The sequence below is a fragment of the Callionymus lyra genome, chromosome 16 (genome assembly GCF_982586985.1).
Source record: "Callionymus lyra chromosome 16, fCalLyr1.hap1.1, whole genome shotgun sequence".
NCBI classification, from domain to species: domain Eukaryota; kingdom Metazoa; phylum Chordata; class Actinopteri; order Syngnathiformes; family Callionymidae; genus Callionymus; species Callionymus lyra.
Window position 1 is genome coordinate 2,182,746 of NC_141833.1, and position 15,286 is coordinate 2,198,031.

General features: G+C 39.9%; 1 protein-coding gene across 1 annotated transcript in view; it reads left to right on the forward strand.

Moving 5' to 3' along the window:
• The first annotated feature begins 11,015 nt into the window (after positions 1-11,015).
• The window catches only part of zswim5 (zinc finger, SWIM-type containing 5), a 29,661-nt gene continuing 25,390 nt past the window's right edge, over positions 11,016-15,286 (forward strand). The window contains exon 1 of the mRNA XM_087810999.1: positions 11,016-11,694. Coding sequence (XP_087667125.1) covers positions 11,172-11,694 — 523 coding nt within the window. The 5' untranslated portion in view covers positions 11,016-11,171. The remainder of the gene's footprint in view (positions 11,695-15,286) is intronic.

The window sequence follows — 15,286 nt, forward strand, 5'->3', positions numbered from 1 at the left end:
TGCTGAGTACCTTTATTTTTCTTACACAGCACAATAAGCCAGTACAGCCTCAGCGGCTGTCTGCTCCACATTCTTTCAATGAGGGAAAGGGCGGGGGTGTAGGCCATAATTAAAGATGGCGGCATCATCACCAGACAATAGCTAAGCACACAGTGGGCTTTATTGCATGTATTTTCGCTCAACAGGGAGCAGGCAGTGTACCCTCTTGGTGCATTTGATAGGTTTAGCAGCTGGAGAGCACCACGACAAGGCAGAGGGACTGAAAACAAAGGACGAAAGCGTCGTACAGATGTATAATTTGTTTGCCTAACATTGACAAGTCCTTCAGTTTGTCTTTGCGTGTGAACACCAGAGTGTAAGTAATAGTTTACAGCCTTGTCACCTCTCATTTGCAATAGGTTGTAGCATCCATATTTGCTATTCTTAGTGAGGGTGCCAAACGTGGGCTCTTGGCAGGAAGTCTTTCCCCTGCAGCCTCAAGGATAAAGTGATTATTATTAAAAATACACTTACATCAAGAGGAGAGACAGAGTCTCCTTTCAGGATTGGAAAAAAAAAAATCTTTCGCTACCTCCTACTCACTCCTGCCGCTGAGTATGTTTTGCGGTGTCCGTGTATGTGTGTGTGCTTGTTTGAATGTGGATGCTGACAAGTGTCTTTGTCTGGCTTCTGACAATAAATGAAAAGTGGAGCAAGGCCTTAGGGCAAGGTGAGGCTGCACCGTTCCTCTGGTGGTTTCAACTAATGGAAATCCACTGTTGGGTTGCAGGACTGGCCCTCAGGGGCATCGTGGAGGATTAAAAATGTAATCCACTGCGACGCATACCAGCTTGAAATTGTAATCTTGGGTGCAAATTGGAGCCTGCGAACTGTTTTCTTTGTGTGGCGACGGACTAATGTTGTTCTTGCGGTTTTCATTAATAAGAAATTGTAACAACAACAAAGTGTCTATGGATTCAGAGAGAACGTTCACTCTTGACCATATTACCAATTACATAGAAAAAATGTCCTCTGACACGAGATATTGCAGTAAATTATTTAGTCTTAGCTGCAGTTGTTCTGAAAAAGAAACTAATGTGTTGATTTAAGTGTGTCTTAAATGGATCTTGGACCTCTACTGTTCTCATCAGTATGTGTCTGTTTTTAAAATAGTATACATTTGCTTAAGCCCCGCCCACTGAAATTGTTTAGCTTTTGTGGAGATGAAATCTTGTTTGTCATACCCACGCCCACTCTACTATGATTGGTCAAGCATCATGGTTTGTCACCGCGTGTCATCAATCCAGGAAGTTTCCACCTTCAAAGTGGGCGTGATTACAGCTGGCTGGAGAGGGAGTGAAGACCATTATTACATCATTACAGGCTCCATTCTCGCAACCTCTCGTTCGCTGATATTTCAGACGAGGGAGAACTTTATAGACAATAACTTCAAAACATCTTCATGATTAGTGAATTATTGCATCTTGGAGAGGAAGACTTCAACATTTGAAACATGTGAGTGAGTCTGGAGAGTTGGGTTTTTACAGTAGCTCCCCTTTAATTTAGGCAAATATAATCAAGGAGAGAGTAAAAAGAAGGCTGCTGGAGGGTTCCAAGAGGAGAGATGGTGTACTATGTTAGCATTTTCTTGTTAATATCATACAGAACTGGATGTTGGATTTTTGGCCCTTGGGTTCAGAGTGGAGTACTTTATCAAAGAAAAAAAACATGATAGAATCCTACAATTGCTCTGATTTGGACCTTATAGAAGTCAATGAATTATGGAGAGAACATTATATTATGTCTGTGGAGGGAGGAGGTGACAGCCATTACAGTTGAGAAATATGGATAAAAGTTCTCCTGTGAAGTAAACTTGCATGATGTACATCTCTTGACACCTGACTTATACCACTTATTATATTATGAACACGTTATACAAGTATGATGGACCTGCACGGATGCATGTACCTATTGCACCTGTGAACTTTGACGTTGTTGTTTTTCTACAATCATTGTCTGTCTTTGTATGTCCTGCGACAGACTGACGTCCTTTCCAGGGTGTCCCCTGCCTCTTGTTTTATTATCAATGTTTTTTTAATTGCTTAAAATGCCCGGAAATACATCAATGCAAGCCACCTGTCCTTTTTTCTTACTAAAAGGCTCTTATAAATACTTCATTATCCAACATTAGGTGATGAATTACCAGTACTGCATTTATTTTGGCCGTGCGCAGGAAGAGATTAGCAAACACTTACCCACGCATATGTGAAGAGGTTGAGAGCCTTTGTTTGTACCATTTATTGCATCTGCATTGCTAATCTGTTGGTTGTCCAAGAAAGGTTTTCTGTTTCTGAATTTGGAATCAGACTAAATCAAATATAATTGTCCAATATGGAGGTCCATTGCATGATTATTGCATGGACACCATTAGCATTCTTGTTTTATTGTTTGAGAAGTAAATATATTTATTCATTTTCGAGGAAAACTACGATGGCAGGGCGGATGTGGGGCAAGTCCTTCCCTCACAGCTCATATGTATTGTATTGAGAATATTATAAAGTGTATGCTCAGAGTCTTAGTTAATCTGAAAGAACTGTAAGTGCTAAAACTTTATGCTCACTGGAGTTAAACATTCGATTGGGTCACAAAACAGTGGGGCTTAAGAGGCCTCCAGCAACATGCTCAAGTTCATAAACCAACAACTTTCTGTAAATGCTCAACCTGCACCAGCAACCAACATAGAATATTGTTGGTCTAGATTCCTCCATTGGGTCTCATAGCTGGCTCTTGTCTACTTCTGCCCACTTTCTTCTGTTTTACTTGAGTGATGATTGACTGGCAAAACATGTTTTTGTGATGAATAGTTTGCACCAGTTACTGACGCTATAACATTCTCTGTGAATTATTAGACCCACTGAACTATAAATCCTGTGAGCTTTACTTAAACTTTTATTAAATTAGCTTAAAATTCTGTTTTGGTGTAAATATGTTAACATCTGAGGGAACAAGCCAAAGGCCCAGTAATAAGGTATTTGAGGGGGGTTGACAAAGCTTCAAACTATTTTTATATATATTTATTGTATTTATGTATTTAGTAAATTGTATTCATATATCTAAAGATGAGATCTGAGCGTGATTGCATGCCATTTGTTTGTAAGCCACTATAATATTGAAATTACCCGTGTTGCCATGGTGCGTCAAACCCCATGGGTCTGTTGGTGAGTTGACGGTGCTGCCCTCATGTGAACTAAACATGTTCAAGTTGTCCACACTACCCATTCAGAGTGGATCTGAATGTCATGTTTATGAAAAAAAGCCTTTGTGATTATCAAGTGTGGCTCTTTAAAATTCCAACCAAGTTTCTTGGTGTTTACAAGCATCATGAAGGATCCCGCTCACTCTCTCCGATGATAATAATGGAGTGCTTCGTCAATCTGAAACTCATCAATCATCTGGACTGAGTTCTTGAACAGTGCGTTGGCAAACATATACAGCAAGACTCTATAATAATATCCATGAGTCATATTTCTATTTTAAAAGAACGATGTACTATTTTTTTCAAATGAATTATGAGACTCAATTCTATTTCAGAGTAAATGTTTTCTGTCACAGTCTCAATTGATGACCCAGAAGTCCAGTTCAAATAGTCCAAATTCTTTAATGAAAACAAATCCACAATGTCACAGAACGTGATCAAGAATGTCAAAAACGAAAACAAAGGAAATCCAGTCAGGATGCAGGGGCACGGCTGGAGAGGGGACTCACATTGATGAAACTAAAACCCACATGTGAAAGACAACGTTAGAAAACAGTCTAAATCGAGTACTTCTCTGGCGGTTTCTTCCAGGTCTTTGTCTGCTACGACTCTACTTCTAGTTTCTTCACAAGATCGCAAAGGCTTTTTGCCCAACAAAACCGTATAAGTTAAACAATATAATATACCATCATTTCCAGACTATAGAGTGAACCTGATTATAAGCTGCACTAACTAAATGTCTTCAAGCTACAGAGGTCCATGTTGTAATAAGACACTCACAATCATATACCTCCTTCAAATTACATCTGGAAAAACTGGATCAAGAAAAACCAGACCTGTTCCCATCAGAAGATTGTACACATACTGTAGAGTCGTTTGTGTTTTCTTTGCTTTTTCCCACAAAGTGTTGTTTTTGTTTCTGCATATCATAGACTCTTCTTTGTCTTGTGGCAACAACAAGTCAGCCTTAGACAACTCAACCTATCTTGTGCGTACATACTCCTGTCCTCTCCATATCTTGTCCACACATCCTTCCCAACTTTGTCTCAAACCTTTTCTATGTCGGCTAACAAAGTCTATCCTTATCACTCCTATCGAACACTTGAGCATGTCAAAGTCGGCCTTTTGTTTTCATCACCCTCCATTATGGGATATAATATATATATATTTATATAAACTAAGTGTGGTTGGTGTTGATGAGACATTGAAACTATCAAGTTCGTGCTGCAGTCAAAGAAAAGTGTGAACTAAATCTGATTTGTGGGCCAACATCTTAACAAGGACATGGAAAAGATAAATGTAGTCACTTTTTGGCATCTTTTCTTTCTCTTCCTCCCTCATACCAGTTTGTTTTCTATTTTCTTCTTTTTCTGGATGTCCCACCGGGGGCTGAGAATGTCCACAAAGCCCTAAAAAACCCACAGTGAGGGGAGAAAGGAACTGCTCAAACTAAAGGGGACATAGAAAGGCAAAGAGAAAATGGAGGGTGAGAGGTCATAGAAGAGAAGAGGAGCAGAAGGAGCGAGCAGTAAAGGCGACAGAGAATAGGCAACAGAGAAAGAAGCAGGGCTAGACTTAAGCAGACCGCGGATATTGAGAAAAAGAGCAAAGAAAAGGAGGGAGTGAGAAGGGTAATCACCAATGACAGAGATAGACGAAGAAGAAAAGGCAGGAGATAATAGGATGTAGACAAAGATTTGAGAGAGCGAGAAGCCCAGAGCAGGGGATTTGAGACAGACAACAGTGTCCAGCAGGGGAGAAGGGAAGAAAAAGAGGAAGAAGAAGGAAAATGCTCTGATGAAAGCAATCAAGCCTGCACGACAGAATCACCTGGACTTGATGAGTGAGTTTACTGTGGATGAAAGAGGGTTGTGAGCAGCAGCTAAATGGCTACTGCCACCCCTGGTGATGACTGGCCCCTCAGAAAACATCTTCAGCTCCAAGTGTGTGCAATTTGAAAAGGAAATGCGAGCTTGAGTCCTGAGGAGGTTCACAAGTTTGTGATTACACGTTCATAGACCTTGTTCTTCTGCACTGCAAACACTGAAATCCAAGCAAGTGTGTAGGCCTCGCATTAAGGAAAAATGGTCTTATTTAACTTAGTTATGAGATAGATTCAACAGACAAGTCCAAAAAAAGTGTCCTATTTTAAAAAACAAATTAGACTTAAAGTGATACTACACCCAATATTCAAACATCATTTATTTTCTACTCACTCTCACGTTGACTAAAGGTTGGGATTACTGTATTTTCAGAATAGTCTGTTCTTTTTAGAGACAAACATGTTAGCCTGGCAGTGATGGCTAATAACAAGCTTAAAATATCGAACTTAATTTTGAAAGTTTTCAAAAATAATGTCTTAATACAAGAAACTATAGAAGCGTGTTTTTTCTTACCCTATTGGCGGATTTTGAGGTGGAATTAAGCTAGACCATTTTAAGACTTAAATACCTGCTCGTCGACATTAATCTTATCTACGTACATTTACCCTTTTTATTCCTCCTAAGTACCACCAATACATACTAAATTACTCTTGTAGATTTGTTCGTATCAATAGTGAGAAGATCTTAATAAGTTAATTATTGCATCTGTAATATATTGTTTGAGTTGGGCACTGGAATTAGAATTGCTCGAAAAAGGAATAATGCAATGTCTGATAAAAGGTTATGTCTGTCTGAAATGTTGAAAGAACGAACTCGATGTGCACAGGGAGAAAAGTAGACCAACAGCGTAGGAGGAAAATAATGAAACTATTATAAGCTTGTTGTTATGAGACACACATTAGAAATGGTGAGCTCACAAGGATCTTGGTGAAGCTTTTATCCACTCATACACAAGTAAACATCATATACTTTTTATGTAATGATCAATCATACTGAGCCCCTGCTGTGCCTTATTTTCACCAGCAAAGGAAATACATCCGATGGTGACTAATGGATAATGGAATTCAATATTCATAAATTAATAAATATTTAATAACTTTAATGATTAATATGTTTCAATTGACAACTCTCTTGGACATTATTCCTTAATGGAATACAGCCATGTTTTGATCTTGAGGCTCTGACTTGTAACTTTAAGAACTAAACACATATTCAGAGACCTATTTTAATTTAATTAATTTGTGGATCTAATTAATAAGCAGAACGCCTCCTAACCTGAATCCAAAAGCAGGTCCTTCAAATTGATAACTCATAACATTTGTTCTGACAGTTCTACAGTGACCATTTTCTCCTTTTCCTGGACACGTCCTCTTTGGGGGCCTGACTTGGGAGAGTTTATAAAATCCATCAAATGTGGCATTATTGACTGACCCTTCTTCTGTGTGTGTGTGTGTGTGTATTCTTCTTCTTTTACCTCTGATTTGTTTGGTTGGGATACTTTGGCCTTTTTTGATATATTTTGTTTATTTATTATCTTAGATTTTTTCATTTTGCTCGTGTATTTAACTTTATTTCCTGTCACAACTTTTGCAGAAGAAAAATATCAACTTTAATATTATCAAAATGAATGCTTACCTTTATCCACGCCATGAGTGTTAGCGCTGGAGCAACCGGTAAAATGCTTCATGTAACAGCGGCTAAGCATGTGCAGTGACATGAAATCAGTCCAGTCCAAAGAAGTGTGTTCATGAAGTATTTTGAGTCAGGTTAGACATTTATTTGGATTAGGATGGTGCATGAAAACGAAGCTATTGACGACTTTATCGTGATTGGGATGAAGGCCGTGACCATTGATGCATTCGATTGATGTCACACCAGCTCATCTCCCACATTCTCGTGAGAACAATAGATGTTGCTGAGACGCTCACTCCTCAGTTCATGCATAGTTGTTGTATGATCGCAATAGGACAAGTGGGAATACTGTAGAAAACACTAGGAGAGTATTGGAAGATAGTTTGAGGCAGCAGATAAACATGATAGTAAGTTGATGATGACTATGATAATGCAATGACTCTCCCCGAGTATACAGTAAGAAGGTATTTCATTCAAGACACACTTCCACTGTATCACTTTAATACAAATATTGACTGGTGGCATTACAATTGTACTACATATTAGCTATTTTTATTGAAACTATGCAACTCTAAGTATTTTTGTCCTCAAATAGTCCCATGAGGAAATACATTGTTTTTCTTTGATCTTGTCTTATACTGTTGCTAAGGTATTATTACAAATCTCTGAGTGGTGTTGGAGTGTATATGTATTAAAGTGACAATTAATGGGTTAGTTCACCCAAATTTAAAATAATCTGTTCCTTTTCAGAGGTTAAAGCAACAATCTAAATCCATCTTAATGAAGCAACTAGTGTTCTGTGGTCATCGTCTTCATCTTTGTGCAAAATGACACACTTGAAAAACATTAAAATACCTCCATGAAGCTCGTCATCAAGTGCAATTGCTCCGGAAAAACTTCAAAAAATCACAAGTCTATATTTTAAACTTGTTTTTAGCGGACGTTGTTAGGCTAGCTGCCAGGCCAGCCTTAATGCTGCACTTGCAATGTGTTTCAATGAGGAACGATGTCAGGCAGGATTCTGAGAGATGGATACGTCCGTTTCAAATAAATTTAGAATATACAGACTTTTTCTTGTTGAGGCTTCACTACAAGATGGACGTTACAGACGAGCACCATGGAAAGTATTTGGGTGAAGACAAAGTTAGACAACTGTGCACCAGTCGCTTCATTAAAATGAACACATATTTTGGCCATTTAACTCTAAAAAGGAACAGATTACTCTAAAATGAATCCCAACCCTTAGTCGACATGAGGGTGAGTAGAAAATGAGTGAGGTTTGAATTTCGAGGGAACTATCACTTTAAGGCCTTCTCCAAATATGTGCGTGCGGATCTTGACCTAAAACACAGCACTCTGGCCTCACAAGCTAAAATCTGTAGATGTTTACGTCTGTTTGATACTTCCTGTGCAGACACCAGCAGACCCTCACAGACAGCTCTCTGCCTTTTATAAGCATCGCCTGATAATAACAGCAATTGAACACAATGAATCCACTTCACTCTGGACAGGCAGGGAGAAAAGAGGAGCCATGGAGAGAACTGTGGAGCACACGAGCCAGTGAGCTGAGGAGGGAAGAAAGGAAGAAACAGTGATTGCCTATTGCCTGGATGGGAAAAGGATACAACGTTATTTAATTGTAAATCCAAAAAAGATAGGGTTTAATGTGGGCTCTGTGATGCCTTAGTAATTTGTCCTTCATCCATCTTACTATCGCTCTCTCTATGCCTGTTAGCCCTAAATCTTTTTTCCAATTACCTGCTCTGTCTATCCACAGATCCATCATCATCATTTCCATTGTAACCTTTGCATTCTTCATCAGCTTTGGCCTATTGTTCAAGATCACGCACTAAAAGGCAGATTTTAGAAGAGAAGAGGGGAAACAGAATGTAGAAACAACATGAGGTAAAATCAAAAAAATATTCATGGAAACAACTTTTAAATATCTTGACTTCTATCTTGAAAAAAATTGACTTTTCATTTATTTATTTTTTTTTAAATAAATTTTGGTTTTGGACCAATTCAAAGTTCTATATACAAAAGGAAATAGTTGAGAAGTTTCTTTGCATCAACCTTGAGAAAACAACATATTGAGCATCAATCTTATTAAATAATAAAAGATGATATACCAAACATTCTTAACTCACTCAATATTTCAGCTGTCTATTCTGTTGACTAAATCCTCCAAGTCATTTTATTTTATATATAGTTTCAGCGGACAGAAAAAAAGAAGAGTATACTGATCAATAAAAGCATGAATAAGAATATAAAGTGCATTTTACCCTTCAGTCAAAAATGGTTTATTTAAAATGTATTTTCAACTGCATTCAAGAAGTTACATTCAATACTAGTAAAAATACATCCAAAGGAACTTAGTATGCATAGTGACTAGGTGTTGATCATCCTTTGATCTCTTGCTAAGGCATGGTTGGGGTTGTCTCTGCAAGGTAGTCTGGCTGCTCAGTAGGAAATCACTTGTGTACCCCAAGGTCTTCGGGTGTGGTTGCCTTTAATCATAATATACTTTAAAAGATGCTGGCGGACCACAGACTTCCCCTTTAGTCACTTTTCCACAGCCAATGGTTGCTGTACCTGACATCTGATTCCACTTTTCTCCAGTGCTCTGGTGATAGTAATGGACATGGCTACAAAACCCCTGCAGCTCACCACTGTTGAACGCACAAATGCATTCCTGCCCCAATCCTCAGCTTCAGCCGCTAATCCTGCATATCTCAGCTTTTATCTGTTAAACTCCTCATAGATGGCCTCCTCCCGTTGGACTGTCGACTTTCTGATGAAAATGTGTTGGAGGGATTTGGACCTCTTCTCCCCCGGACAAATGATTTTGCCACCAGCTTATATTCCAGTTTCACTGCCACACAATTCTGCACCTGGGAGGCCGGAATATACGCCTTTGATATGGCTGCCAGGATGTGTTTGAGACCAGCAGCACGCTGAAGACTGGCGGGATCTTTTCCACCTCAAAAGATCAACAGAGGGTCCACAAGGTGTTATATCTGCTACCACCACAATATCAAATGGAACTAATACAGTTCAAAAATCTCAAGATAGTTTTTTTTAATAGAATAAACCAATATACACTTTCCTTCTCATTACAAATATTAGTATAAAATAAGATAATAAATTCAATTCAATGAAGACACATGTCTATTTTTCACTTTAAAAAAAAGTATAGTACTATAACTATGTGTAAACACAGGACCTCTCAGTGCAAATTGATATATTTTTCTACATAAAGTTTCGAAAGAAATCAGATACATGGGATGCAGCTGTAAAAAAAAGCTCCTTTCCTCCGAGGACATGTGTATTCGGTCGTCCAGTCATTGTCCTGGACGGGACACGTAATTCTGTGAATTCAATTAGCGAAACAGAAGCTTTCTTATTCATGTGGAGTCAGCGTCGTTCTCTTCATTTACACAACAGTGAGCAAAGAGGAAGAGTGATGAAGGGAAAAAATGCGTTTGCATGATTTACAGCGATATCGAATTGACATTGTTTTTCCCCCAAACCTTGCTCTCTACAGCTGGCTCGCTTTTATAAAGCGTCGCGTTCACAGACAGGAAGTAGAACTGCATGACAAAATAAATCACTTCTAGTTCTATATCAGAAATCTTTTCTGATGTTTCATCCCACTCAAGTCCACAAAATATGTTTTTTTTTTTAAGATCGAGAAGTATTATGGCAAATGCCACACATTCATTTTAAAACAACAACAAATATATTCAAATTACAACATTTTAGCATTAATTTGTAAAGCTGTTTAAAAATGAAACGTTATGTACCAAACAGTCACCATTTTGTACACTAGACCAATTTAACAAACACGACATCCTACCTAGTATTTGATTATATTTTGTCTAGTCTGGCATGTTCTGCAGGTTACAGCCACGTGTTTACACTGTTGAGAGTCATCAGTTTTGGTTTGGTTTCTGGACTGTGTGAGGACACCAGAGTACACACAAAAATGTGCAAGCATCGAGAGAAAATATTCATTATAAACCAGATATGGGCAAAAATGTACAACTTATTTCTGACCGCTAACACTTTTATTTTGTATTTACCATTGCATTGACGCTAAATATATTTGTGTAAAGTTGTCCCCCACTTTTTTCGTAAATTTATTTTTTGGGGAATTGTTTATAATTATTTGGGTTTCTTTGTATTTGATGGGCTCTCATAATGTGGCCCCTGGGGTAGTTCAATTTACCCTTGTTTTAGAGAAAGAAAGAAAAAAAGTTTATATAAGTATCTTATTTTGAAAAGCAGCGCTGGAAGTGTAATCCAATGCGGCCTCTTCGCAGCGGCTGGCATGTGCGTGTGTGTGCGAGAGTGCTCAGCTTCCTGCTGAGCAGCTCTGTGTCAGCAGCACCGACCGTCTTGTCAGTGTAGTTCGGCTCGCAATGGCGGAAGGACGTCGAGAACCGCCGCCACATCCTCTCCTGTCCCTGCCGCCGCCTAGCAAGCGACCCTGCCTTCGCCCTGCTCCGCGGGGTCCCGGTCCCGGGCCTGGTCACGGCAGCGGGCTGACCAACTCCCGGTACCGCTCCCCGGAGTCGCTCCTGGACTGCGCCGCGAAGGCAGTCGCGGAAAAGTGGGCCTTCGAGCGAGTGGAGGAGCGTTTCGAGAGGATCCCGGAGCCCGTCCAGCGCCGCATCGTCTACTGGTCTTTCCCCCGCAACGAGAAGGAGATATGCATGTACTCGTCGTTCCAGTGCCGGGTGGCCGGAGAGGAAGCTCCGCCGCTCGCCGGAGCTGCTGCGGGTGCGGGACCCGGAGTCCCCACCGCTGCCGGCGGAGGATCTACCGCCGGTTCGACGGCTTCCGTGGGAGCCGCTGGAGTGCTCGGGACCGGAGAAGGACTTCCTTTTCGCCGCGGAATAAAACTTCTCGAGACGGGATGTGTGGAGAGCGTGTTGCAAGTCGGTAAGTGAGACTAGAACAGGAACACCGAGGTCCAGATCCTGGTCCCGTGTTTCCCCTTTTTTTTTCTTCACAGGACTGATGGAAGTTTGTCGTTTTGCCAAGAAAAAAAAAAGTACACAACGTGGAAGTTTTCTACTCTTTGTTAAACGTGGTTTGACGGTTTATGTGGGAATGATGTATGTTGAGCGAGTTTTTTCCGCGATAAAATGTAGTTTAGGACGTTTTTTTGTTGGAGGAAAACGGCTGGGTTCCGGTTGTTAGCTTTAGCCGACCAGCTGTCGTTTAAAAATTAAAGGGCTGCTGACAATGACTCCGGGTGTCGCAGCGCTTTGGTAACTACTGAGCAGAAACGTCCCCTCGCTTTTGACTTTTCGACATTAAAAACGTTTTTAAGAGAAACAAAAGTACTTATTGGTCGGGGCTCACAGGCGAGGGGTGGCGGGAAGGAGGGCAGACAGACGCGGATACAAAAGGGGGTCAGCCTCGCGGCTTCAGATGGACTCGTACGTAACGCGCTTTCGAAAAAAAGTCATTTTTCTTCACTCGCCATCGGTCGCTGGGGTGGAAAACAAAGAACAAATGCGGCTATGGGTTCTCTTATTGTGATTAATCCGACGCTAATCCACAGAAATCCCCCACATGTTTGGTGTTTATCTTCCGCTGTTGGCCGGACCGGACAAAGAGCGCATTTGCCACCAGCGTGGAAAAACGCTCACACATCCGTGTGTATTCCACGAGTTGAGCTTTGTGTAGTTAAATTTTTACTGCGAGAATTGGGTTTTGTGTCCGCATTTGCCTGCAGTTGTTGGCAGCACAAAGACACCTGGTTTGAAAGGATCGATGAGGGTTTCGTGTTTCCAGTTCTGCAGAGGATGGTTCTAAACAAAGGGCCATTCCTCAAACCTTTCCTTCCCCACTCTTAACTCTACCAGCCTCTGTGGAGCTCCTTTGCCAACCTGGGAAACACAAGACACAACGTTTGGGTTAAACTAATTCTCATGACTGTTAAAACTCATTGTTTTTTCTCCCTTCAGGGGCCATATGCTATGAGAGGGGGTTGGTTTCAAGTAGCTTCAAGGTATCAGCTAGACACCAAATAACAGAGGCTGCTGTTTTAATGCTGTATCTAATTGCATCTTATAAGGGCAGTCCAGCTAAATGATGTTTGAAATGTAAAGGGGATAGCCTTTAAATTAGGTTTCTTTACTTTATATTCCCCGTGGTACCATATAAAGTAAACATGGAGGTCAATATAATCTTTTAAAACCATTTTTTCCATCTGGTTCTATTTAGAATGAGTCTTATGGTTATATAAAACCTTATAGATTCATGAGAGCTTTGGTTCATCACATTATTACAATGTATAACATTTCCATGTTGATAAAAATTGTTTTGTTGATATCTTGGACAGAAGATAGATCGAGTCATGCGTTCCACTCAAAACACAACGAATCGCTGCCACACCTAGCAGTGAGTCATGTCCAATCTCCCTCAAGGTCAACTAATGACACACAGAAGCGAGGTTTTATCTTTCTGTCAACAGTAGACAGACATACTGGGTTTGTGACATCAAGATAAGACTGGTCTCTCTCTTCAGTTTGTCAGCCATGGGAACCAGTTAATGTTCCCATGGCGGACCATTAACTGTTTTACGTCACCAGCATTTGGTTCGTCTACTCTTCCCTGTGTTCCCTCATTTTGCATCTAGACCTGCCGATGTTTTGATGCTTTCACCTGACGGGATCTAATTTGAGCTCGCTGTGATCTGTCAAAACGGCACAGTCATTTCTAGGGATTAGATTTGAGACACGGTCAACACAGAGATACTTCTTTTTGTTGTTCAGAATGAAACATTTTTTTTGGAAGTAACCAATTTTTCACATTAGTATACATAAGTTTGTTTCATCATGCTGTGGTGATGTTTAAACGTACATAATAAACACTTGTATAAGATCCAGTAGAACAAGAGCAACTGTATATTTTGCTCAATTGTACTTATGTATAATGTTTTATATGTCAACACAACATGTCTGTCTGTCAATTGATCATTTATTCAACTTTACTAAACATTTTGACAAGGTAATCTAAGATCCCATTTCATTATAGGACATGCATATTGATTGACTGAACAAAAAAGCCATAAAGGCTGCCTAGAACTAAAAAAATGTATAGAACGAATAACTTTTGTCACATTTTATGAATACTTTGCAAGAATAACCCACTCCTTCCTAAAACATTGCTACTAATGTACTTTGTCAGTATCATTTACCAGTAACACCGATGGATCGGAGTAGCATGAGCTCATCAGGAACTCATCAGTCCATGTGTCCATAGTAATCTACTCATTGCGTCAAGTCATAATTACAATAATCATAGCTAAGCATGCTTAAATATTCCCCCCCACCCCATGTAAAAATAACCCGCACACATGCATGTTCATAACCCCCCTTCCCATGCCTGAGCCTTATGAAGTCCTCAGAGTGCGGGAGGAAGGATATGTGGGGTGGGTTGAAGGGGGTTTCTTTAGCTTTGAGTCAAGCTTTAGGATTATTGGGTCATGCTTTGTTACCCAGCTGTAGAAAAACCCCTTGTTCACACAAAGGGGGAGTTAACAGGGATCTGTGATAGTGTGTGTGTGTGTGTGTGCTCACAAGCTTGCATCCCAAACTTGTCTATCTCTTGAATGTTATGTAAAGGCTAAAGGTTCCCCATTCCCTCCTTTTGAAGGGACCAAAGACTGACCGTGTGCTATAAAACCTTAACAGGATTAAACCTTAAGGCACTGTAAGTCAATTTTGTGAAAAACTAATGAGTTTACAGTAAGGAACCATTTGACAAACATCAGTGGGAGGGTCCCCAACCTGTTTATTTCATTTTGTATTACATTTTTGCAAGTCTCTTAATGAGAGACTGAGCCTTCAAATTATTTACGGTACAAATGACCCAATCTCCAGGTTTTTCCCCCTAAATCCTCTTAATGTTAGGCGTCCACCTCATCAGAGCGCTTATGTGTTCCAACTGGTCAGCCGTTGAGCCCCTGAACTTGGCCACAATAGCGAATTAATTCAATATTATGGTATTTGACATCCTCCCTACAAGACCACTACCACCCTTTCTTTCACGTAACACTGCAGCTCAGTCATGTTTTTGTAATCCAAAATATACAAACACGTCTGTTTGGTATAGAGAACTCTTAGTTGGCAATGTTTTTGGTGGTTGATTGTTGCAATTTATCTTTAAACCCTACACAGACTACTCCACAAGGCTTGAGAGGATCTCAGTTTCCCAATTTTTTTTAAATTCATCTATAGTCATGCTACTCAGTCGTTATCCTTGGATAACCCCAACCTTCTATACTCATGCCGACTTGCAATGAGAAAATCAATATTGAGAAAGAAAAATACAAACGTAATACAAGAGAATGTACAAAGCACCACTTTGATTATAAGTTACAGTCAGTACCAATCTTAGGTTTTGTAATGCAAATGAAAATTTTCTTATCTTGAAAAATTGTTCTGGGATAAAGATATATCGTTCAGCCCAACATTTATTTTAAATTCATATCTTCTACCAGATATCCATTTATACTTGT